The sequence below is a fragment of the Hirundo rustica genome, chromosome 19 (genome assembly GCF_015227805.2).
Source record: "Hirundo rustica isolate bHirRus1 chromosome 19, bHirRus1.pri.v3, whole genome shotgun sequence".
Taxonomy (NCBI): domain Eukaryota; kingdom Metazoa; phylum Chordata; class Aves; order Passeriformes; family Hirundinidae; genus Hirundo; species Hirundo rustica.
In genome coordinates this window covers 10,096,878-10,122,465 of record NC_053468.1, presented here as the reverse complement: position 1 = coordinate 10,122,465, position 25,588 = coordinate 10,096,878, and the positions used below count along the sequence as shown (strand labels likewise).

Genomic DNA, 25,588 nt, shown 5'->3' with positions numbered 1-25,588 from the left:
CTGCTGTGGAAGGGAGATGGTGGGATAGGAGAAGTTAATGAGGAGGAAACCTTCATGAATTCCAGGTGGTGCTTCCTCAAGAGGAAACTCTGGTGGCTAAAAAGAAGAAATTTAAGTGGAGAAAAAGAAGAAACTTAGGTGGAGAAAAAGATAACTGGGTTATCTTTTCTATGTCAGAATTTGGGAAGGTGATGACTGGAGCTGGGGGGGGGGGGTACAAGTGAAACAGGAGACACTTTCAGAGCAAGCCCAAGGAGAGGATTTCTCCTGCAAGGTGTGAAATTTCCTGACAGCACAAGTTGGATGTGCTGGAAGTTCACGGAACTCCCCAAAATAACTTGGCAAATTATTCACTCGAGGTCTCTCTTCTCCTCTGCAGTGAAGGTGGGATTCTTCTACTGACACCTACTCTGAACCTGCCCATGCACGTGTCCATCCATGGGTTATTCCATCCACCAGGAGGAAAACTTCTTCCCAAAGAAACAGATGGAATTTAGGGAACACTGGAAGCGAACATTCTGCTCTTTTTCCTTTCCATGAGATAAGCAAATAGCAGCTGTGTTAGACCCTTATCTTGAACTTCAGCAGTCCAGACCCCACGGTTCCACCACCACCAGTGGAGAAAATGAGCTCAGGTGTTCTCTGAAAGCCAACACTGTATATGTTTCCTCTTCCAGCATTCAATATTTCCTCTTCCAATATTCAATGTTTCCTCCTCCAGCATTCAATACTTCATTAGGAATTTACTTCTCATTGACCTCTAAAGCCCACCATTGCCCCAGAATGGCCCTGGAGTGATGGATTGTACCATTAGCATCTAAATGTGGGATAAAAACTCCAAATGATCCCCCCAGAGGCAAGAGAAAATTCCAATTTAAGCCATCACTTTTTATTTTTATTGCATAAATTACAGTCAGGACTAATGATGTCTGGGGATTCCTTCTGCCTTTCCTTTTGCTCTGCAGTTAGCAAAGTCTGCATCTTCCCAGGAATTTATCCCATTCCACTGCTCTGGAAGTCTCTGCCAAGGCTGAAGTTAGAAGCAGAAATAAGGGTGGGAGGGAATTCCTGCCCTTTGGGCTTGCTGAGATTGCTGCTGTGTCTCCTAAGGAACCTCAGCACCAGCCCTGGCACTGCTGCACGTGAACCAGAGAGAATCCCAGGATCACTGGGCTGGAAAAACCCTCCAGGATCACTGAATCCACCCTGTGCCTGATCCCCACCTTGTCCCCAGCCCAGAGCACTGAGTGCCACCTCCAGCTCTTCCCTGGGCACCTCCAGGGATGGGCACTCCAAACCTTCCTGGGCAGCTCCTTGCAGTTCCTGAGCACCCTTTCCATGGGGAAATTCCTGCTGATGTCCACCCTGAGCCTCCCCTGGCCCAGGCTGAGGCCGTTCCCTCTCCTCCTGTCCCTGTTCCCTGGGAGCAGAGCCCGACCCCCCTGGCTGTCCCCTCCTGTCAGGGAGTTGTGCAGAGACACAAGGTTCCCCCTGAGCCTCCTTTTCTCCAGGCTGAGCCCCTTTCCAGCTCCCTCAGCTGCTCCTGGGGCTCCACACCCTTCCCTGGACATGCTCCAGCCCCAGTGTCCTGAGGGGCCCGGGAGTGACCCCAGGGTGTGAGGGGTCTCAGCAGTGATCCCTGGATCACCCTCCCAGTCCCTTTTTGCAGCTCCTCTTGTTCCCCATCTCTGTGGGAATGCTTCAGTTTGGGATCACACCCCCTGTGTCCTGTGCTGGGCCCGAATGGCAAAGTCTGAGGGAAACCTGCACAAATTAAGAAACAAACAACAGCATAAAGAGCTGGGCTATTTTTAATTTAAAATGCAGCACCCAGAGAAAGGCCAGAGCTACCTGTATCGCTTCAGCTGATGAATTATTTATGTCTAATGACAACAATGCTCTGACTCAGTGCTGGTATTTGAAGCAGGACTTCAGATCACCCAAGACTCACAAACCACACTGTCAAAAATTCCTTTCTTCCCCAAACCCATTTCTCACCTGTAGGAATATTTCAGATATGTTTTCACAAAGCTGCCTGACTTGTAATTAGCGAGTGCTCACACAACAAACTATTAAAGAGCAATTAGCTCAGGGAAATTTACCGGAGCTGTTTGCAGGGCTGAGAGGAGTGATAACATTTCCTTGATGGAGGCATGTCAAATTTACACAGCCAAATCCCGGAAATTTATCAACTCCTCAGGATTCCCTGTGATCCCGTTAATTTTCGGGAGTTTTCATTAGCACCTCTAAAGACCAGCTAACAGTAACACCTATTTCCAGGGTGTCTTTTCCCATCTTCTCCAGCATGTGTTGCTTTGGCTCTTTAAGCTCTGAGAGAAGCAGATTCCCCTTTGTTCTCCCGGATCCTGAGCACCTCATTTATATCCATTCTTTTATTAATTGACAGAATATATAAACTGAAGACTAAGTTTTATTCCTTCTCACTGCATATAACATTGCCTTGTCAACTCTGATAACTTCTCTCTTCCCAAATAATTTGAAAATTATGCATGAATGCTGCAAACTGCTTCAAATTATACTTTGCAATGCCTTCCTTTTAATTACATCAGTTCTGATGGATATGGATGTGCACACAACACACACACACACAGAGCAGTTCTAGGGGCTCAGGGACTCCCTTCCTTGCAACTTGCAGCTCCTTTCCACCTTTACCCTTGGAGAATCAACAACATCAAACTTCTCCAACCAGAGCATGCAGAAGGAAAGCAAGGGTTTAATATAGAAGGTGGCAGAGTCTGTTGTGAATTTTTGTTGCCTATATGTAAATTAGATTCAATTGACCACGATGCCAAAAAAGAAAAAAACACAAATGGAATTTTAAAAAAAAAATAAAATCACAAAACCAAAACAAAATCCTGAAGAATCCACATTTCCCTTTACGGGGAAAAAAATATCAGTGAGAAATGAACCTGTTTTGATGCCGAAGCTCTTAGCAGATATGACAGAGTCTGTTCACCTTATCTCTCCAATAAAATCCAGGTGCACTTGACACGCTCAGGTAGAGAGCAGATATTTCAGCCTGGCTCCAGCCCTGACAGCAAAATTAATCCTCAGTAAATGGGCACATAACAGAGGGACCACAGAGCTGATGAAACACCAGGACTGGAGCAACCTGATGTAGTGAAGTTGTCCCTGCCCAGGGCAGGAGATGATTTTAACATCCCTTCCAACCCAAACCATTCTGGCGTTCAGCGATTCTGAGTTACCAAAGAGCAGCAGCTCTCAGTGCATTTGGGATTGTTCCTTTCTTTTTGCTTTCCTTTGCCCATTCTGGGTGAAATCAGCTGCTGTGAAATGATTCTTAGGGCAGCAAAGACTGGGGGAGCCCAAGAAATGACAAAGCAGGTGGGAGGGGACACTCCAAGGGCAGAAAAGCACAACCTCCCCTCGGTGTGGCTGTGCCAAACAGGACAGAAAAGGGGCAGAAAAGGAGGCACTCCAAACCCCCACCAGATGTGGATTTCTCTCTCCTGAGGGATTTCAAACCAGGATGAAGCGCTCCAGGAAAAGTGTCAGAGATGACAGGAGTTGATGAGCTGGAACAGCTGGCCAGGGAGCACAGATTCCTGCAGGGAAAGCCAGCTTGTTGTGAGCAGGGAAAACAGAAAACTTGACACGTGTCACCAAGGAAAAGGGAAAAGGACTTTATGGAGCTGGTGGCAGAGCCTGACCCCAGGCAAGGAAAGGAGCAGGACCCTTCCTAAGGGCTCTCCTGCAGCCAAGCACTGAGGGGGTGTCACCCCTGAGAACTCAGGGGGTCCATCAGGCCCGACCCCAAACCCACTGGGTCACTGTAGGGCAGGAATGCAGCAAGATTTGCATTTGTTCAGACAAATGAGCAAAGTTCGAGATAAATCCTTGGCAGGCTCAGCCCCTCCCCTCACGCGGCAGGATGGACATGATCCCAAATACCCAGCGATCACAATCCCAGTTGGGCTTGAGCAGACACTTTGTCCTCTGCAAATGGAGCTCTGAAGATGTTCCCAGGTCAGGGCTGGAGGGAAGGCAATGGACAGCCTGGTTTGCAGCCTGGTCCTTCTTCCACTGAGCGTCACAGGATTGATTTCAGCCTCTAGCCTCAGATTTTTCTTCTGCAAAATCTGTAAAATTTTATTTTGCAAAAGAAGGAATTTCTCCAGCAGATGGGATGGGATGAAAATGCTGCTGTTGAGCCAAGGCTCTCGGGCAAATAACAAACATTAAGTAACATTTGCAAAGGAACTGCACTCAGGGACTGCTGAAACCAATACTGGACTCCAGGGCTGATGAAATTAAGATTCCTTTCAGGCAAAATGCCACTCCAAAGCTGGTGCTGGTGTCCCTCGCAACAGGTTCTTCTTCCAGGGATGGAATTGATCACACCAATAAATGCCATTTCTCCTGATCCCTGCCAGGATGAGTGCCTGCAGCAAGCTCGAGTCAGGCTGCAAGGTCCTTCCGTCTCACCATTAGGCCCTAATTAATCAAGTTTTAATGAACTCAGGGCTCAGACTTTTCGTGGATCAGTGATATCTCCTATTAGAAAAATAGCCCTGCTCAAGCTGTGGGAGGTTCATCTCCTCCTCCAGAGCTGGGGCAGAAGCCGAGGACTTCAGGGTTGTAATGAGCTGGATTTTATTGACACATTTAATAATTTGGTGAGAAAATTGGATTGGTACCTGCAGAGCAGAGGAGGCTTCAGCAAGGCTCCAGATGAGGTCCTTGGCCCAGAGGGATGATGAGAAATAGGGAATTATTGGAGGGGAATGTCTGGTGTCAGGAGGAGACAGTGAGGGAGGAAGATTTCAGTGCGGCATAAAGCTCATTTTCCATATCCAGCATCACAGAGTGCCAGGATGGGTTGGGTTGGAAGGGACCTCAAATCCCATCCAGTGCCACCCCTGCCATGGCAGGGACACCTTCCATTGTCCCAGGCTGCTCCACGCCCCAGTGTCCAACCTGGCCTTGGGCACTGCCAGGGATCCAGGGGCAGCCACAGCTGCTCTGGGCACCCTGTGCCAGGGCCTGCCCACCCTCACAGGAACAATTCCTGCCCAATCTCCCAACCAGCCCTGCCCTCTGGCAGTGGGAAGCCATTCCCTGTGTCCTGTCCCTCCAGGCCCTTGTCCAAAGTTTCTCTCCATCTTTTCTGTCAGATCCTTCAGGCCCTGCAGGACCACACTGAGGTCACCCCAAAGCTTCTCCTCTCCAGGTGAACATTCCCAGCTCTCCCAGCCTCTCCTCCCAGCAGAGCTGCTCCATCCCCAGTGTGTTGGGCTCTGTTTGGAAGCCCAGCTTTGATTTGCCAGGTGCTGTACCTGGGCTCTCCAAGCCCCGCTGCTGCAAGGCACAGGGTGGGGGAGCTGAGCTGCCGTGTGACAATTTATTCAGTTTATTTTAGTGGGACAAGAGCCCTTAAGTGCCACTGAGCTAAATATTTCTCTAATTTATGCAGAACTGAAGTGCACTTAGCAGCCTGATGTCACAGGCCTGGGTCAGAGCTCTCTCCCATGATGTGGCTGTTCCAAGGTGGGAGCTCAGGATGGGATGGGGCTGAACTCTCCTGCCTTGGTGACAGTCCCCACCTGGCAGGGCAGGGTCAGGGTGGATCTCAGGAAAGGTTCTTCCCCCAGAGGGTGCTGGCACTGCCCAGGCTCCCCGGGGAATGGGCACAGCCTGAGGCTGCCACAGCTCCAGGAGCTCCCAGGGATGCCCAGGGTGGGGTTGTTGGGGTGTCTGTGCAGGGACAGGGGCTGGACTGGATGATCCCTGTGGTCCTTTCCAGCTCAGGATATTCTGTGATTCTACATTCAGCTCCCCAGAGACTCAGGTCAGATCTGCCATAAAGGATACCCCAAGATGAAAGATCAATCCAAACTCTCTAATAAAAGATAATCCAAAGGCATTTATTTATTGTGATACAGCACAGCAAAATCTGATGATTGGGCAGTTCAGACAAGGCAGGGAAGGAAAATTCACTGGACCTGCTCCATCTGCTGTGTCCTCTGTTCTGAGGAACCTGTCGAGTTCACGTGTCCCATGTTCCTGGTGAGGCTGATGGGATGCAGAGGCTGGTGCTGGGAGGGTCCCACTGCATTCCCAGTGGGCTCCAAACAAGCACGTGGAGCTCCTAAACGTGTTCCCAATCTGCACCACCCCTGCTTGTCCCCAGGAGGAGTTTCCTAGGTGCGTTCTTCCCACATTTCCCCTGCACTTTGCTGTAGGATCACCTGTGCTGGGCTCCATGCTGGGGGCCCAGCTCTGCTCTTGTTTTCCCTCTGCCTCCTGAGCTTTCCTGCAGGAAAAGCTGCTCATTTATCCCAGTGTGGAGGTGCCAGTTCTCCTTCCTTGGTGCAGACTGAGTCAGGCATTAAAATCACTTTGCTGAAGTTTATTTTTCAGCACTGACAGCTGATCTGTATTTTCTGCTCTCCCTCTGTCATTGGTAGCAGCCAGGAGCTCACAAATGCCAAGTGAATTGCTGGAGGGGACTTCAGAAGTGATCACCTTGTTTGTAGCATGGCAAGGAAAAAAATCATGGACTCCCAGCACTGGAGTAACTAAGCAGACAGCCCAGGCTTTAGTTTTGATGTGGCGGTTTTCAGCCGAATTAATCTTGCTTTCAAACAATGGTTGCTATGTGGGGAGCAAAAGGTGACATAAAAATAATGACAACATGCAAATATAAGGAAAGACAAATCCACATCCCAGCACAAGGTGACAGAGAGAAACAAATTCAAAATATTCAAATCATTTCTGTCCTTCCTTCCCATCCTCTGAGCCTCGGTGCACCAGCACCAATTTTTCACATCCTCTGCTCTGGAATTGCTGAACTGAGCTGCAGCAGGGGAGAGTTTTTGTTCTGTGTTTCTGTCTCCAGCTGAATTTGAGATTCATTGACTTCCCTTAGGGCTCTTGACTTGTCAGGAGAGATCCATGACCGGCACCAGGGGAGCTCCACTGTCACCTCAGCAAATGTGTGATTGTGGGAGCCAGGGGCTTTGGGGGGCTCATGGGATGGGCTTTAGCTGGTTTCTACAGCTTGGCGGAAGTTGGAAAAATAGCCCCAAATGTGGGGTTTGTGTGCCTTGGCTGTGCAGCTGCTGGGGCTGGGGCACTGGGCAGGCCCCACTGGGACACACTGGTGGTGGCATTTCCACCTCCTCTCTGTCAGCTCCTGGGCCCCATTAGCAACGTGGAGAACGTCTGGCATTTCAAATTTATTTCTTTCTTCTGCTTAGAAAGTGCCAGTTTGACAAATCATGACTTTTCCCTGCACAGATGAATTTCTCCTGCTTTAGGTGAATTTCTCACTGTGAAAAAAAACCCCCAAAAAACAGTCTTTTCAATATTTCATGTCTTGCAAATGAGAAGGTGCCAGTCCTGAGGTCCTGAGATATTCCAGACCATGTGATGTCAGCTCAGATATAAAAGCTAAGAAAAGGCGGAGGAAGGGGGAATTTGTTATTTACAGTGTTTGCCTTTGGGGAAACCACTCCGGGGGCTGAAGTCCTTCCTGGGAGGTGGATGAACATCACTTGCTGATGGAAGTAGAAAATAAAAACTTCGGGATTTTTTCTCTTTTCCCTTTAGCTTTAGAGGGTGCTGAGGCCCTGGCACAGGGTGCCCAGAGGAGCTGAGGCTGCTCTTGGATCCCTGGCAGAGCCCAAGGCCAGGCTGGACAGGGTTTGGACACCCTGGGACAGTAGGAGATGTCCCATGGCAGGGATGAAATTTGAGGTCCCTGGAACCCAACCCATCCTGGATTCTATCTTGGCTCTGGCTGGTGCTGCACAGCAGGATTAGAAGCTCTCTTTGCTGCCTCATTGTTATTATTTTTTGTTAACCACTGTCAGCAGGGCCAAGGATGCCCCAGGTCCCCCACAGCAGCTCTCTGTCTGCCTTGTAAAGCTTTTATTAATTATGGTGTCCTTTGTGCCGTTCAGGAACAGGTCTCACCTTCTAATCCACTTCTCCTGGCACTCTCAAAACATTTGTAGCTGTTAAGTAAAAAATTGTTTTCCTTTGGCTGAGGGCTTTCAGGAGACAGCAGCAGCAGCAGCAGCAGGGCCCATTCATCCACCTCACTCAGGTTTCTGCTGCCTCATCCCATTCAGGAGCAGATTTAAGATCGTTTCTCCAGGCAGGGACCTGCAGCAGCCTGTGAAAAATGGGGCAAAGGCCCAAGGGTCGGGCTCAATCTGCTTGGTGGAACAGACGGGGGGGTTATTTTTGCAAGGCCTTCGCTTCCCCTCAGTGCACAGTCCGTCATTTCTGTCACATTCCTGTCACATTTCTGTCACATTCCTGTCACAGGCTGCTGTCTGTGCAGCTGTGCCCGGGCACCTGGCGTGGCATGAGCTGCCCCTGGCACACGGCCGAGGTGCCCTCACCTCTGCTGCTGCCTGGGTCAGGAATTCCAGCACTCCCAGGCAGCAGCCGCTGCCCCTGGGGTCCCCTGGGGTGCAGAGCCCTGCCCTCCCCCGATGGAGGAGCGTTCTGTGGGGCAAAGACGGAAGGATTTTTTCCCCTTGGAATATTTGGGGTTTTGGCAGTGGTCTGCCCCAAAACCCCCTTGTTGTGCTCTCACTGCCTGAGCCGAGGGGGAAGAGCTCAGGGTGAAATCCCTGCCTGCAGAGGGACACACAGGCAGCACCACCAGAGCAGTTTTACCTCAGCCCACTGCTGGATTTACCCCGGGACAGGAATCCATGAGGACTCCGGATCTGGGGAGGAGGCAGAAGATGGTCGGTGCCAAACGGAAATTCCCAGCTTTAGCCCTCTTTAGATGTAAGGAATTTGCTTCCTCAGAGGCTCCCGCAGGCCTGGCATGGAAGGTCAGGAGCATGCAGCCCTCCTTCGGGATTCCCTTTGATTAGGATCAGCCTGGAGCCAAGGCCTGGCAGCCCTAAACCGGGGCCTGTTGATTTGTGCTGCAGCCTCAAAGCATTCTCTAATTAAAAAAAAACCCAAAACAACAAACCACCAAACCACCACTTCTCCGTGGCTTACTAAACTATTTCAAGTTAATTGAATGGGGCCAGGATTAATATTCCTGCTGTGTTTGCTGTGGAGGTGGTGCTTGTCAGGGGGCCTATTCCTCTTAGCCCAGTTTAAGAACCATTAGATTCCAGCTGGGAAGTGGAGAGGCACAGCCAAAGACCCACTTTCCTACTTAAATCATTGCCCTGAAATTAGTCTGGGTCTAGTAAAGGCTGGGACCAGCCTCCCCAATGGGTGCGACCAGCAGAGGGAATTACAGCTCCAGGAGGGAATTACAGCTCCAGGAGGGAATTACAGCTCCAGGTTGGCTCTTGGATGGAACATGGTTTCTTTGCAGCCCAGCCCCAGCAGCATTTCCCATCCCCAGAGCCAAATGTGTCCCCATGGGCTCCTGGCAGACACGTGGAGGCCACACCTGCCCCTGTCCCAGGAGTCACAGAGCCAGCAGCTTTAAGGGATGCTCCAAATCCACACTGAGCATTATGGAATATCCTGAGTGGGAAGGGACCCCCAAGGACCATCGAGTACCACTCCTGGCCCTGCACCAGACAGCCACAAAATCCCCCAATCCCTGGGAGCAAAGGAGGGTGTTTGGAGCCCAGCCCAGAGCAGTTTGTAACCCACAGACACCAGTGCCTCTGGCAGAGCTGGGGGAGTCCCAGGGATGTTCCTTGATGATCCCATGGGCTGTGGGCTGTGTGACGGAGCACACAGGAGGTGCCCAGGGCCAGGTGAGATTGGAATTCCTCATCATTTCATAACACAAACTCATTGGGCCATTCCTGCATGGAGCAGAGGAGCCCAGGCCGGGTAGCACACAGAACTATCTGGGAATATGGTTCTGCAGGCAAGGCAGACACAAATTTGGGGAATTTCAATTAGGAAGACTCAAGAAACTGGAGTCGGGATTCATTCCCTGCAGGAATTTCAAGTCAAGAAGAAAGCGACAGGCTGGATTGGATCAGGTCCAGATATTTGCTTTCCAGATATCTCATGGGACAACATCCTCCAGCTTCAGGAACTGCACTGCCCTGGTGCTCTCCATAGCTCTCAGCAGCACCCAGAGTTTGAGCCTCGGCACAGTTTGTGTTTCACTGCTCACAGTGAATTATTCCAAGGCTCACAAGCAGCTCCATTGATTTCTCCTAATTATAAATCCTATAGAAAGTTTCCAGCTTGCCACAGTCCCCATTTTCCTCCCCGTCGAGTCAATAAAAGTTAAGAGTTGCTCCCTAGTTCCTGTCATTACCACAATAAAACCCAGAGTAATTGAAAAGTGAATCAGGGAAATTGCTGGGTTGGGGAGCGGGGATAATTGGAATTACTTGGAAGCCCAAGCAGAGCTTGTCCCTGCCTGCCCCGAGCTGGAGCCATCCTGGACGCTCTGCCAGGGTGACACAGAGCTCAGGGAGGACGGGTGTCCTGCATGGAGTAAAGCAGGAGCAAGGACGGTGCTCCTGCCAAGAGACCATAAATCACTGCATAAATTCACAGACTGACAGAATGCTCTGACTTGGAAGGGACCCCCAAAGATCACTGAGCCAACAAGGCTGATTTTGAATCCCATCTGAGGCTGTTCCACTTCCTAAAAGATACAAATGACAACAAAACAATAAAAAAAAGATGATTTCTCTCTCTATTAGCATAACATTTGAGATGCAGCAGCAGTTGAGCATTTGTCAAGAGAACAGTTCCTTCCCTCCAGACAGATTTTAACTGGTACAGGAAGACCCCAAACCCCTCAAGTCATTACTGCTGGCACCATTTGAGGATGAGCTGATCCCCGCAGTTGTGTTTGCGCTCCAGCCTGGAGCAGAGGCAGGAGGACAGAAGACTCTGCAAAGGCTTTTTAGTGGCAATGCTGGGAGAGAGGGAGAGCAGCAAAGACTGAGAGGGTGAGGGAGCTGAGGCTGTGCAGCTGGGGTGGAGGAGGCTGTGCAGAGACCTGGCAGCACCTCCAGGGGTCTGGAGGGGACACAGGGAAGGCACAGAGGGACTCTGCACCAGGAACTGGAGGGACAGGACACAGGGAATGGCTTCCACTGTCAGAGGGCAGGGATGGATGGGAGATTGGGCAGGAATTGTTCCCTGTGAGGGTGGGCAGGCCCTGGCACAGGGTGCCCAGAGCAGCTGTGGCTGCCCCTGGATCCCTGGCAGTGCCCAAGGCCAGGTTGGACACTGGGGCTTGGAGCAGCCTGGGACAGTGGGAGGTGTCCCTGCCATGGCAGGGGTGGCACTGGATGGGCTTTGAGACCCTTCCAACCAAGCTCATCCTGGGATTCTCATCACTCCTAAGCTGCTCAGCCTGAGGTTTTCTTCCCTGACCACTGCTCATTGCACAGGTGCAAAATCATTCATCCTCCAAGGGGTTAATGAAGGAAGATAAGTGCACTTTGCTTAACCTGGGCCCTGCAATATTCCCATCTATCCCTGTGTGTGCAGACAGATTTGCACACATCCATCTGGTTTTATCCAGCATACACAGAAACACCAATTTCTCCATTTCCCTTCACTTATTTCCTGCACCAATCTCAACTCTGCTGCAGGACATGTGTAGGGAAGTGGACAGCAGGGACCAGAGACAAAGTTCCTGGCTCTGTCCAGATGAAAAAATTTCTGTGAGCAGCAGGGCTGATGGGTTTGATGTTTCTGCTGTCCTTGTTCCTCAGGGATTCAGCTAAAAATAGTGAGCACCTCATCGTCACCAGTGGCTCCTTGGTGCCCAGTTCAAAGCTGGGCTGCAAATCCCCCTGGCATTTAATCACCAATTTCCATCCTGCTTTGTTGTGCATGAAAAAATCTCACCAGCCCTGCTCTGCTGTCTTTAATGTCGAAAAGGGAGCAGCTGTGCTCTTCACATCGTGTTCCACGACAAAAAGCGTTTCTCCTGGCAACTGAAGGTGTGGAGATTTGGGATAATTCCTCTGGTTGCCTTGCAGCAGTGCTGGGGGTGTTGCTGGAAGTTTGCAGGGGGCACTGAAGCTGCCCAGGGTTCCCAGCCCTCCTGGGTGGCTTTCTGCAGTGCTGATGTTATGGGGGTAAATCCAAGGATTTCTCACCCAACACCCCATCCTGCATCCCTTCGGAGTCTTCATCCTGGGAAACTCCAACCTGAAACAGCCCCTTCCTCACTCCATCCATATTGCAAACCCATAATTCCATCCCCATAGTCATTTCCTGCCTGCAGGAGCAGCCCCTCAGTATGTGGTGACCCCACTCCACCCCATGAGGGCTGATGTTCAACCTCTGCTGGAATTCTCTTCCAGTTCCTGGCTCAGGGAATTCTCTGAGGCCAATACAAATCTGAGGTTCGCTGTAGTTTGTGGGTTTGATTTTTCTGCCTTCAGGGAATCAGAATCACAGAAAGGCTTGGGGTGGGAGGGACCTCAAAGCCCATCCAGTGCCACCCCTGCCATGGCAGGGACACCTTCCACTGTCCCAGGCTGCTCCAAGCCCCAATGTCCAACCTGGCCTTGGGCATTCCAGAGATCCAGGGGCAGCCACAGCTGCTCTGGGCACCCTGTGCCAGGGCGTGCCCACCCTCACAGGGAACAATTCCTGCCCAGTTTCCCATGTGGGCAGTGGGAAGCCATTCCCTGTGTCCTGTCCTGTCCTCTCTGGTTTGTCCTGCTCTCCCCAGGCTGGGGAAGGAATGGGAATTTCCTGCAGCACTCAGAAAAACTCATCATGACTTGGAACATTTCCATGCTTCCTTACTAAACTCAGGGAGACTCCTCTGCTCCCCCGGCACTGCACGGCAGCCAGGGTCTGTCTCCTCTCTGCTGCACCATTAGCAGGGATTAATTAATACCACAAACTGCCCGTGTCCAACGTCCTTCTGGGGCAAAATGTTTGCGTTCAGCAGGAATTGTGGGTTTAACACTTGGTTGGTGTAAGAGCAGCATTTCCTGCTGGATCTACAAGGAACATTGTCTCAGAGGGAAGCGTCCTCTGCTTGTTCCTCCCACCCAGGCACTACTGGGGGATTAGGAAGGTAAAAAAGGAAGCTGTGGCTCATGGAAGGTGTGAGAGCAGGGAAATCCCTGAGGGTTTTCTCTTTGTTGGGATGGGCTGGATTGGTGCCTCTCCAGCCTGGGAGGCCATCCCTGGCACAGGGCTTGGTTCCTCTGCTGTCCCACCAGTGCCAAGGGAGCTGGCAGGGGTAGCACCCTTTTACAGCACTCACTGTTAGAGGGAAACCAACCCCAAAGAGCAAAAACCCACACCGAGGTGTTGAAATGAGGCTGATGAAACACAAGGTGGGGATTATGGCATTGCCCTCACGCCTGATTTCCTTGGAGCCCCCTCCCCTGGCTGTAACTGGGCTATCTCCCACAGTTTGACATGCAGAGGATAACGCTGGAGGAGCTGAAGCACATCCTGTACCACGCCTTCCGTGACCACCTCACCATGAAGGACATCGAGAACATCATCATCAACGAGGAGGAGAGCTTGAACGAGAACTCTGGCAACTGCCAAACAGAGTTTGAAGGTGAGGAAGCCCCCGGGTTTCTGTTCAGTTATCGCTTCCTGTTTGTAAAACTTGCTCTGAACTGGGACAAGGGTGCCTGGGGTTGCCAGGAAGTTATTTTGGAGTGAGGAGCAAGGACACACAGAGCTCAACAGCTGCCCTCACACTTCATCCCTCCCTCAGCAAAGCTGATCCTTTTCCAGGCACAAGGATGAAGCACTGAGGGCCTTCCCCTCTCTCTGGTGAGATGCAGGCAGAGGGATGTGCTGAGTGCTTAAGCCAGGCTGAATTTCCCTACAGAAACACCTTTATTTCCCTCATCCCACCATGGAAAGGCTTTACTGGCACTGGCAGCCCCTACCAAGCTGGGGTCTTCCAAATCCCAAAAAGGCTCCCAGGGAACAGGTGGGATGAGTCCTCTCCTCTGTCACACCAGCAGTGAGCAGTGCATCCGTGCCCTGCTGCCCTGGGCACCCTTTGCTCTGAGCTGTCAGGACCTGCCTCAGCCAGCACAGCCCCTCTCAACACTTGAGAGTGAGAAGTCAAGGGCTGAGCAGTGCTTGGAGCAGCCAGAGAAGGGGAAACTCTCCCTTCCCTCAGCAAGCCACAGGAGATGAGGAATTAGGGTCAGACGCTGGGATTTACAGTGGGTTTTGCACTTGGACGGAGCTGACAGTGTCATGGACGTTCCCCATTTTAAGCCACCTCAGAAGAAGCATTTTCATTTCCTTGGCCAGAGGAACTCATGCTGCTCCGAAGTATTGCTGCTTGGAACAACCAAACAGGTCCTTGTCCAGACTGTGGCTGCCCCTGGATCCCTGGAAGTGTCCAAGGCCAGGGTGGACGGGGCTTGGAGCAGCCTGGGACAGTGGAAGGTGTCCCTGTCTGTGGAATGAGATGGTTTTTAAGTTCCCTTCCAGCCCGAACTGTTCTGTGATTCCATGAAATTGTCTCAAATGCAGAAGAGCGCAGGGAAATGCAGCAGAGAAGCTCGGAGTTTGTGCCCTGGTAGAGCCAATGTTTCCACCCAGCAATCTCACTTTGTGCAGACTATTTGGGGGGAATTCTGGCATTCTGTGGGTTCAAACAGCTCTGAAAGGGCACCAGGCAGAGACAGAAAGCAGAGGATGAAAATACAGCTCAGTCCTTGGCCTGGCTAATGGATGGGATGAAGCAGCTCCATTCTGAGCCTCTCCTCAGTAAACAATGCAGAGAAACTAGAGGAGCACAGCTGAATTTTAAAAATCCTGCAGGAGGGAGGCAGCAGCAGCACTCTCTGAATCAGGCCAAGCAACAATTTTTGTGTTCCTCCTGGAGAGCAGCAGGGAGGAAGAGATGTTTCTTCCTTGCCTGGAGGTGTTGGTGCCCACTGACCTGCTGATTCCTGGGGACTGGAGCCAGCTGTCACTGCTGCAGGGTTTTGGGAGCTTGGCTGAACCATCCCAGAAAAAAACTGGGTCCCAAATGCTCAGCATCTCATTTTGGAAGCACCAGTTTCCAAAAGTGCAGCAGGAACAGCTTTTCTCGTGGGATGTTTTGGCATTGCTGGTGCCAGGCAGAACCTAGAAGCAAAACAGACCCTTTTTTAGATGTTGGGAACACACACAAATCCAGCAGGGAATAAAGATCGGCTGAACTGTCAACAATGGGGCAAAGTTTTGCTCCAGGTGCCAGTGGAAGGGGACAGTTCTGGTCTGTGACAGCTCTGACAGGAGCATTTCTGTCAGGAAAGGACAGGTTGTGTCCTGCAGCTCTCCAGGCTGGCCAGGAATGACCCACCAGTGCCCCCAGAGTTCTCAGTTCTCAAACACCAGGATCCCTACAGGACTCAATAGCAGGAATTACATGTCATGGAATGTGGCACTAAGGGACAGCTGCCAGCTGTCCTGGGGTGTCTCCCTGGAGGTCACTCTCTTCGAATCAGTGCACTGAAGATGTTTTTTGGGTGGAATTCCTTGAGTTTCGTTTAGGTGCTATCTTGGGATGAGATGAATTGCACTCTAAAATAACTTCCTTTCTTAGTTCAACTCCTCAAACAGCAATTCAAATAGTTCTTTCAACTCCCATCTATATTTAATGCATCACCCACCCCATTGAAGGGCCTATTAATCCTGGGGAGGAATGAAGCCAAGATGAGCCCCAACGGTTCTCACTGAGATTTGGGGATCTCCAAAGGAAGCAGACACAGCAGAGACTTTGGGGAGCTTCCTGGTGAAAGAGGGATCTCCACTCAGTGTCCCCTCTGGGTGTGTTCTTGGATCCCAGACCAGCCCCAAACCCTTCTCCTCCTGTGGGCAGAGACATCCCCCTTCTCCACACTGGACATTCCTGTTTCCCACACTGGGTGTTCCTGTTTCCCACACCCGGACCTTCCCCTTCTCCACACCTGGCTGAGCTGGCTCAGGTGCTGAAGAGTATTGTTCAGGTAATAGCACCATCAGTACAAATCCATGAAGTGTCTGTCATACAGTTATGCCATTATGTGATAATAAGGTCTTCATGACCATGGACTACTCTTCAGTATCGATGTGGATGACAGGCCTTGCACCTCTCACCTCAGTTTACCCCAAATTAAATATTTGTATTGTAGGCAGGGCCGAGTCCAGGGTTTCCTCAGCTCCCTCTGAACACTGAAGTAATTTGGATGTCACATCAAGGGGAAGGACACGCCCAGGGCAGAGGCACAGTTCTGTCAGCTTTACATCTGTTTTTATCAGTGCTCAGGGCAGGACAGTGAATGCTGTGTGATTTCATGGGACATGGGGAAAGGACAACTTGCAGCAACACTGTGCTCCCAAAGATTTACAGTCCAGCGGCCTTGTCCTGGCAGTTCCCTTGATCCACACTCAGGACACAGAGGTGATGGCACAGCAGTGTCAGTAATTACAGGACTGGTCCTGCTTGCCAGGGCAGTTCCACCCTCAGCCATGACCCCCAAATCCAGGGGATGCAGCCAGCAGCTCCTCCCTGCCCCCTGCCCTGCTCAGCTTGGCTTGGGAATGACAGACTGACCTTTAAACCAAAAATAACTCCAGGCAGCCAGAGCAAGCCACCATCACTCACCTGTGGCAGGGCTGGGACAGGGCCACTATAAATACACTGCTGCTTTCCTTGTGAGGAGCTGTTTTCCTGCAGGAGAGAAGGCTCCCAGTGCTGGGAGCACATCCCAAACCCACCGTGGGCATCATGACCTGGAAAGAGCCTGGCCCCATTAGCCCCAGGTCCTGCTGGAGGAGCTCTGGGGGGCTGTGGTCTGTGCCAGTGAGGGAGCTCTCCTCACCAGCCTGTCCTTGGAGAAGATGAAGAATGACCCGGCCTTGATTTGCCTTTGCCTCATGAGGTCTGATGGATGTTGGAAACCTCTGGGTTGCTCCCTGAGAAGGGCTGAGGATTCCTCCAGAGGAGCCTCCAGGCTCTGCCCATATCCAATGAACCAGCTCTACATCCAACCCCTGGCATGTCCCATGGGTGGCAAGAGCTCCCACTGGCACCCAAATGTTGGCACCCAGCCCTGGGACAATGCCAGCTATGGGAACCAGCAGGAAAAGCAGCTTCCATGCTCAAAGTTTATGGATTTAGAGAAAGGAGAGAACTGAGGGCAAACCCTCCCCAGTAAGAAGGGGTGGTTAAATGGAACCTCATGTTCAAGACGGCAGCACGTAGGGAAGAATTCCAGGAATCAGGACATCAGGAATTCCAGCTCCTCTGTCTCCCTGTGGATTTCAAGGGAGCTGGGCAATGCTGATACCCATCTCCTTGCTGGAATAATGCCCAGCCAACAGCAAGAGGGTCTGGCTGGGCCTTCAGCCCCTCCGCAGATATTCCCCTTTCGCTGGGGTTGTTTGTAGGTAATTTGGATATTTGGTGTCCCTTCAGTGGGCAAAGAGCAGTAAGTGGGACTCCCCTGCATCCTGCTGCCTTCAGGCTCTGTTTTATAACAGAACCCTCAAGAAGTTGTTCAATTCAGGAACACTTCTGCAAAAACACCGAGCACTTTTTACTCTTTTCCTCTGAAGAGGTGAGTTTGTTATCCCAATAAATCCTTGCCCAGCCTTGGGCTGCTGTTCCCATCACCAGCCCCAGCCTGACAGCAATGCTGGTAGTGTCAGTGATTTCTGTGCTGCCTAGGAGTGCTTTCAAAATACAGAAATAATAGAAAAATACATTAAAAAAAAACCACAGCTGGGCAGGAACAAGGTTTTCAAAGCACCAGTGCACTGTACACAAAGCCAGGGAGCCACGGCATTGATCCTGTGTAGTTTATAAAAGCCAGAGAAGGAATCCAGGAGCAGAGCAGTGCAAGCAGAGAGTGAGAAATTTGGTAGAGCTGCTGGCAGGGGGGATTTCATTCCCTGCCCAGAACACAGCAAGGCCTGACTCACATTCCCTGCCCAGGGCAGGATGGCTCCAACCCTCCCTGAGGAGGGCTCTGTGCCTCTAGCACTGACCTGGGGCCACTGGGAGCTGGGATTAGGACACAAGAACTGCTGAACACCAGCCAGAGGAGGTGATGGGGGAGAAAACTGGGATTCAAAACCCAGCATCCAGGGCTCTCTGTGCGATGAGGTTCAAGACTGGAACAGAACAAGGGATTTTTCCACATATTCTAAAAATATTCTCTTTTCCAACTTTCCAAGCATGGGCACCTGGAGCCTGTCTTTGGATGCATTTTAGGTTTGTTTTGGGGTTGTTGTCAACCATCTGAATGTCTCCCATCATCCCAAGATCATCTCTGAGGAAAAGGTGACAGGGACATCCCTGCCCAGGGCAAAACAAGTCCAAAGAGCAAAGCAAGGCCCAGAGCAGCTGGGCAGAGCTGTCCATCCTGTGTGGGATGATTTCCTGGCTTTCCCTGACTGACCTGGACAGGTCACTTGGATGAGGGTCAACAAGGCCAAGTGCCAGTCCTGCGCTTGTTCCCTGGGGCACAACAGCCCCATGGAACACTCCAGGCACACAGAGGAGCTGGACAGCTGGAAAAGGCCCTGGGGCTGCTGGTGCCAGTGGCTGGACATGAGCCCAGGTGTGCCCAGGTGGCCAAAAAGGCCAATGGCAGCTGGGCTGTGCCAGGATGAAGGCAGGGATTGTCCCCTGTGCTGGGGACTGCTGTCCCCTGCACCGCTGAGGTCACACCTCCAATCCTGCGGTCAGTCCAGGGCCCCTCACCCCAAGAAAGACCTTGAGGGGCTGGAGTGTGTCCAGGGCAGGGAATGGAGCTGGGAAGGGTCTGGAGCCCCAGGAGCAGCTGAGGGAGCTGGAAAGGGGCTCAGCCTGGAGAAAAGGAGCCTCAGGAGGAACCCTGTGTCTCTGCACAACTCCCTGACAGGAGGGGACAGCCGGGGGGGTCGGGCTCTGCTCCCAGGGAACAGGGACAGGAGGAGAGGGAACGACCTCAGGATGGGCCAGGGGAAGTTTAGATTAGAAAATAGGAAAAATTTCTCCACTGAAAGGGTGTCCAACAGTGGTGGAATCCCCACCCCTGGAAGTGTTCAAAAAGTGTGGGTGTGGCTCTTAGGAGATGGTTTAGTGGTGACCATGGTGGTGGTGCTGGGGTGATAATTGGGCTATTCCAGCCATAACCACCCTAGGATTGCCTAGGAACCTTCAAGGCCTTTGCAAACAAATCTCCACAGTGCCCCAACACCACACGTGGTTCTGACATTCAGAGGTGGGGAGGCCAAGACAGTCATGAACTGGCTTTATTAAGTCACAGCATGAATTCTCACTGACGAGCTTAGCAAAAAGTAAAATTAAATAAAACATGTGCTGAAAATCCCCACTCTATCTGCTTTGTAATTGCTGCTCACATCTTTTGACAATTATTCTGCAAGCAGTCACTTGGAAATGTTCTTAATAAATCTGATTTGGCTTAAGCACAGAAAACCTAAAACAGTTTGGAAAATGACTTGTACCATGGATACTCCTGGGAATTTCACAGTGGGAGCCTGAGTGTCATGAGGGAGCACTTCTTGATTTTCCACTCATTCCCAGTTGACCTGGACGAGTCGGAGGGATTCACACAAGGTCAATAATTGTTATTAAAGAACTTCAGTTCAAACTGAAAGAGTGGAAGTTTAGGTCAGAGAGTGGGAAGAAAATGTTCCCTGTGAGGGTGTGCAGGACCTGGCACAGGGTGCCCAGGGCAGCTGTGGCTGCCCCTGGATCCCTGGCAGTGTCCAAGGCCAGGCTGGACACTGGGGCTTGGAGCAGCCTGGGACAGTGGAAGCTGTTCCTGCCCATGGGACAAAGATGAGCTTTGAGGTCACTTCCGACCCAACCCAACCCATTCTGTGATTCCAACTTCACAAAGAGCTTAAAAGAAATACATGGCTCACCCCAAATATCTCTGTGAGCATTTAAAGCCATTAAAAGCTATGATGAGGGAGAGGAGTTCCTGAAGGGTTAGGAAGGACTGGGATGGGCTGGTTTGGAAGTCCTGGAAGGTTGGGTGTGTTGTTTGGGAATGTCCCAGCAGGGACAGGTGACAGTGAGTACAGGAGGGCTCTAGTGAGAGCCCAGGAGCTGCTTCAGGAGGGAACACAACCCATGCCCTGTCTGACCGCCCTCCTTGTCCCCGCAGTGCACGCCCAGAAGCAGAACCGCCAGACGTGCGTGCGCAAGAGCCTCATCTGCGCCTTCGCCATGGCCTTCATCATCAGCGTGATGCTGATAGCGGCCAACCAGATCCTGCGCAGCGGCATGGAGTAGTGCCGGCACGGCTCGGAGTGGTCCTGGCAGCGGGATGGCGGCCATGCATGCGCACCCCGGGAGAGCTCCCGCCCCGATCCCACGGCACCGACACGCGGGCACAGCCGGCGCCTGCAGCAGGAGCCTGAGCCAGCAGCGTGTCCTGTGAACCAACCACATCCTTTTGGCAGGGACATCAAAGGGCTGTTCTAATGCTTTAAAGGTTTTGTTTCCTAATGCAATAATCCCATATCCAGGAGTCCCGAATTATTGCTTTGAAACAGCAATGGCGACGCGGAGGAGACTTGGATCCGGCGCTCTGCGGTTTGAAGGGGGCCCAGCCTCGTGACTTGTCCGTATCCCAGGGCCCACTGACTATGCCACGGAGCTCCCGTCGGGCCCACATTCCCAGGAAGTTGACGGTAGCATTGCCACAAGCAAGTCCTGTTCCTTTTGTTCCACGCGTTCCAGCTTCACTTTCCTTTTCCCTTATGACCATGCCATGGAGTTTACGGCATTAGAGGGGAGCTAGAGCATCCTTGTACAGTATTTTCTGAGGAAAAAAAAGGGGGAATTCGCCAGCACCATACAAAATGTCTATTTTTTGCTTCATCAACTCCACCTTTGACACGAGACTGTGGGGTAGCAGGAGTCTGTTGGCCATTTTTTTCCGACTGTGAATCAGGGCTTGAGGAGCACCCCTTGTTTTCCCATCTGGGCATTGCTGAACTTGTGCAAAGTCTTCCAAGGGACTCTGCCACCACCAGCGCCAGCTAAACCTCCCTCTCCTCGGGCCTCTCTGCATATTCATTGTTTCCTCTCCAGCAGTTTTACCCTTCTTCTTTACTGGCCTTCAAGAATTCTTTCCCAGGTGAAAATCCTGAGGGAAGCTGTTCCTGAGATTTCCTCCCTGCTCCTTGCCTGCACAATTTTAATTTATTCCATTCTGTGTGGCCTGGTTATGATCTGCAGTGAAACCTCCATGGCAGACATCATCCTGTGGGGGTGGTTTTATTTTCACCCACATGATAAAGTGTGGATTTGACCAGCCAACTTCTCCATTCCTTCCCAGGATCCATCCCGCCACCCCCATCCCATGGGCAGGCTCCAGAGGGGGCCATCGGAAAAGCCGAGCGCAGCAGGAGAAGAAGGAACCAAACCTGAGCCCACCCCTGTGTGTTTGAAATGTATCAGACTTCCAGATCCCGGGAGCGTTGGGTGGTTTTCCTGGAAAGCATTTTCAGGAGCAGCAAGGAGAAGATGGAATGATGCAGAGCAGGGACACCACACGGGAAGTGCAAGGAGCCAGGATTACTTGGGAAGGTGTTTTTCCTTTGAAACTTGACACAAATCCATGCATTTCCCTTTGGATGAACTGCGCCCCTGGGTGCCACACCAGGACAGAGGTGATCTCCTGCCCTGCTGGGAGGGGTTCCCAGCTGGTGATCATGGAGTGCTCCAAGGGAGTTCCATGAAGGCACTCGGGTGCTGCAGTGGGGTGGCTGTGCTGGGAGAGCTCCAGACACACCAGGAACGCTGAGATGTTGCTCCTGGAAGAGGAGGCAACATTCCCTGTGCCACAGGAGGGGCGGGATGGCTCTCCTAGGGGTTGCACAGCCCCAGCCTCCCTCATCCTGCACTGCAGCCATTGACTTACACTGGATCCATCCCAAACACTCATTCCAGGTCTTTCTTTTCTACCAGTCTGAGTGACATTTACCTGTATTTTTAGCAGCCTAATTTAAAAATCTAATGGTCATTGTCCTGTCTCCCACCACCCCTTTAAACTCAAGTCACTTTTTTGTGCCTCAGTCTCCCACCTCCACGTTTTCCTGCCATTTTCCTGGTGTCCTGTCCATCCCAAAGACAACACCTTTTCCACAGCAGCTGAGTTGGTTTTTTTCTGCCTTTCCCAAACACACAACTCCTGCATTTCTGTTCTGCTGTGACCAACAGAGGTGAACCGTGCAATGTTCCATTAAAAAAATGATTCTGTCTCCCAGAAGACTGAGATGTTTCCATTTGCTACAGGGCAGAATATCTGTGGGATATTCTGGTGTGGGATTCTCAGTGTTGGGGAGCCCAGACACATTTTCTTTGCTGGGCATTGCAGATAACAAGATTGGAGATCATTTTAAGGAAACTCAGCCCCACTTTTAGGTCTCAGCAGTCTGTGGAGAGGTGGCAGCTGTGGGGAAAAAAGTCTAAATGTTCCTTGCCACCGAGGAATACTCATTTTGTCCCTGGGATTGTGCTGGAGTACGAGTGGGCAGATGGAGGTGGAGGGGAGGGATGGGGGGGCACGGGGCGGAGTGGTGCCTCCACTGAGCCCAAACCCACAACCCCAAGCCCACAACCCAAACCCACAACCCAAACCCACAACCCCAAGCCCACAACCCCAAGCCCACAACCCCAAACCAGATGTTTCCCCACATTTCCTCACCCAGGGGCAGACTCCAGGCCCAGCAGCACCTCATGGACCATGATTGTCTGCGTTCCTTGAAGATTTCTGGAAGGCTCCAGAATTCCTTCCTGCATGCTCCATAAACCCTTGTAAATACAGCCATTCTCCAGCCCAACCCCTCCCCTCGCAGCTCCATTTGTAAAACCAAACCTATAATGAATATATTGGTAAAAGCCATAGCCTGGTGTCAGTAGAGTTCATTGCACAACTCCCCACTGATTTTACTGGGTACAGGGTTTTGGGGTCTTTGGGACGTGATTTTTCTGTAGGGAACTTCCCTTTTCCATTACAAAACAGGGTCGTGTCTTGCCAGAAGTCTCCTTTCCCTTCCTAGAGCAGCCTTCCTCCATCTCCAGGCGTTGTGAAGAGATCCCTTCTTTAACCAGTGACTCCTGGCAATGCAGGATGGATCAGGCCAAGCTATCCCATCCTTTCCTTCCCCACAAACTTCTCATCCAGTAGCATTGGATGTCTCCTACCTCCCTCCCTGGTTCCATTTATGTAACATCCATTTATCTCCTTTTTTTCTTCCCCCCCCCCCCCTTTTTTTTTCTTTTTTTTTTTTTTTTCCCTTCTACACAAGATGGGGAAAATAGGGCTTTTTGCTGCTTTTACAGACAGGAGGTAAAAATAGAACAGTAAAATTCTGATTGGAACCTGATGGCAAAAGCTGAGGGGGGAGAAAGCAGAAGAATCAAAGACATAAAAATAAAAACCCCACATCCCATACTTTAAGGGGGAAAAATCCTATTTAAGTGCTAATTAACATACTTTAAAAAATACCCAGACTGCAGCAGAGCTGTCAGAAAAAGCTCTAAACTTCTGCTCTTGCCAGTTCCAGGAGGATTGAAGTGTCGTTTCAGCCCTGCAGTTCTGGAGGAACAGGAGATTGCCATGGCAACCCTGGCTGTTCGTGACATGGGTGCCACCGTGGCAGAGCACACGCGATTCCAGACTTCCAGGGATGGGCAAACAGCTCCCAGCAGTGGGACACGGGCTTTTCATGGATTAGGAAATTATTGGGAACTCATGAGCAACTCTGTTGGCTTGACCGCAGAAAACTGTGTGCAATTAAGGGTATTGACGTGCAGGGAAGGCTTCGAGAGGGACATGATGATTTCAGCCCAAGAGAGGCTTTGGTTTAATTCAAGGGGGAGTGAAATCCCCTCAGCCTGAGCACTGCCTGTCCTGGGCTTGCTGAGGACACTTTGGGAAGGTTCTCCATGTGGGGATCAAGCTCTGGCAGGAAGGATTTGGATTCCTGTTCCTGCAAGGCTGCACCCCTGATCACCACTGACCTTGGCTCCCACCACTGGCTTGAGCAGTAGTCCTGATTCCCTGCTCCTGGAAAAGCCAGCAGAAGGAACAGCAGCCTCACCAATGCTGAAATAATTCAGAGGCCATGGGGAAGTGAGTTCCAGCAAAAGCTGCTGAAGGAACACTGCTCACCTGTCAGAGCCAGAGCCATTCCTTCAGGGCAGCCATGAGGACACCACAGCTGGGGAGCGTCCAGGCAGGACAGCTGCACTGGCTTTGTCCTGTGCATGGCCAGGAGCTGGACCTGAGGTCCCTATGGATCCCTTCCACCTCAGGATATTCCAGGACAGTGGTGCTGGTGGCCCTGGGGAGCCAGGTCCTGCTCACAGACAGTGACACTTGGGAGGTGCCACCCACGGGAGCCTGGCCCCTCCATGAGTGCTCAGCTGAGGAGGAATCTCTGACCGGAAGCAACGTCAACATAATTGAAAGATTTAAATTAGGAAGGCTTGGCTTTGTTAGGACTGTGGTCCTCATGCTGCAGGAGGTGATAGGGAATTAAAGAGAGTTCACAAAATAATTCTCCCTGCTTGATGGGCACCCCCATAAACCCCCCAGTCACTGTCAGCACCTGGAACACTGATCACAGACCCCAGGTCCAGGGTGAGCAGGAAGGTGGGAGGGAGGAGGAACCCCAGCTCCTGTCCCTGCTCCCTGGTGAGCCAGAGCTGAATATCTGGGTGTAATCCAGTTCATTGGAGAGATTCCATCCCGGTTATCCAGAGGTTTCACCTGTTGGACATGTGCACTGGAAGGGCTGGGTGTTGGTTGCTTTAATTCCAGCAGCTTGGATACTGTTCTTTTTAAGCTGGGCTGAGTAAAGCGGGGTTTTAAATCCAGAACTAGGGTAGGAAGCAAGGAAAGCAAGCCAAGGCAGAAAACATTCCCAAGGCCGCCACTCTAGATGGCTGAAGTCCGTTTGGATGAGCCGAGTACCCACTGATCCTTCCTTCCATTGAAGCATAGGAATATCTTGTCCCAAAACCCCACTCTGCATCCTCCTGGAGAAGAGTGAAACATCTCCTGGGAGGGGCTCCATTCTCAGCAAGGGCCCCGGGACAAGGAGGGGACTCTCAGCTTTTCCCACGGGAAACTCGCCCCCTGCACGTGCTGGGAGCTGCCAGGGCTGTCACTACCCCGAGGTGACAGGAGCACAGCCCCCATCAGCCCTGGATCAGCGAGGGGAGAAGCAGTGGGAGGAATTACATTAAAATCTCTAAGAATGAAGTCCCTTATTGTACCCACCCCTGTAATCCATGATTTAGTTCCTGCCTTTATGGATGAGCGTTTGAAAGAAGAAAAACCAACTCTTCTAAAATGAGAATCTGATGAAGTGTCTTTTTTTCTTGGCTCTGAATCACGCTTCCATTCTACTGATGAAGATGTACAGAACTTGCTGGGTTTCTATCTATTATTTTACCCTCCTGTGCTCTGACAGTGCAATTACATTTCCCTGGCATCACTTAAAACCTGTTCCTTTCCCAGGAATTTTATGCAGAAAAAGAAAAGTTTCACAAGGTTTCCATCTCTTTCTCTTGTTGGCTGTTTATAAGGATGGGGTCTGTATTTCTCCAGTTCAAGAAGGACATTTTAGGCAGCTCTAGGAAGTGCAGAAGCTTCACCAAGGGCAAGGTGGGCAGTAAATC

General features: G+C 51.4%; 1 protein-coding gene across 5 annotated transcripts in view; it reads left to right on the top strand.

Annotated features, from left to right (window-relative positions):
• CALN1 (calneuron 1) overlaps positions 1–22,438 on the top strand; it is a 146,232-nt gene extending 123,794 nt beyond the window's left edge. For all 5 annotated transcript variants that reach the window (XM_040082682.2, XM_040082686.2, XM_040082684.2 and 2 more), the window contains 2 exons: positions 13,342–13,495; positions 20,055–22,438. In XM_040082682.2, coding sequence (XP_039938616.1) covers positions 13,342–13,495; positions 20,055–20,182 — 282 coding nt within the window. In that variant the 3' untranslated portion in view covers positions 20,183–22,438. The remainder of the gene's footprint in view (positions 1–13,341; positions 13,496–20,054) is intronic.
• The last annotated feature ends 3,150 nt before the right edge of the window (positions 22,439–25,588 follow it).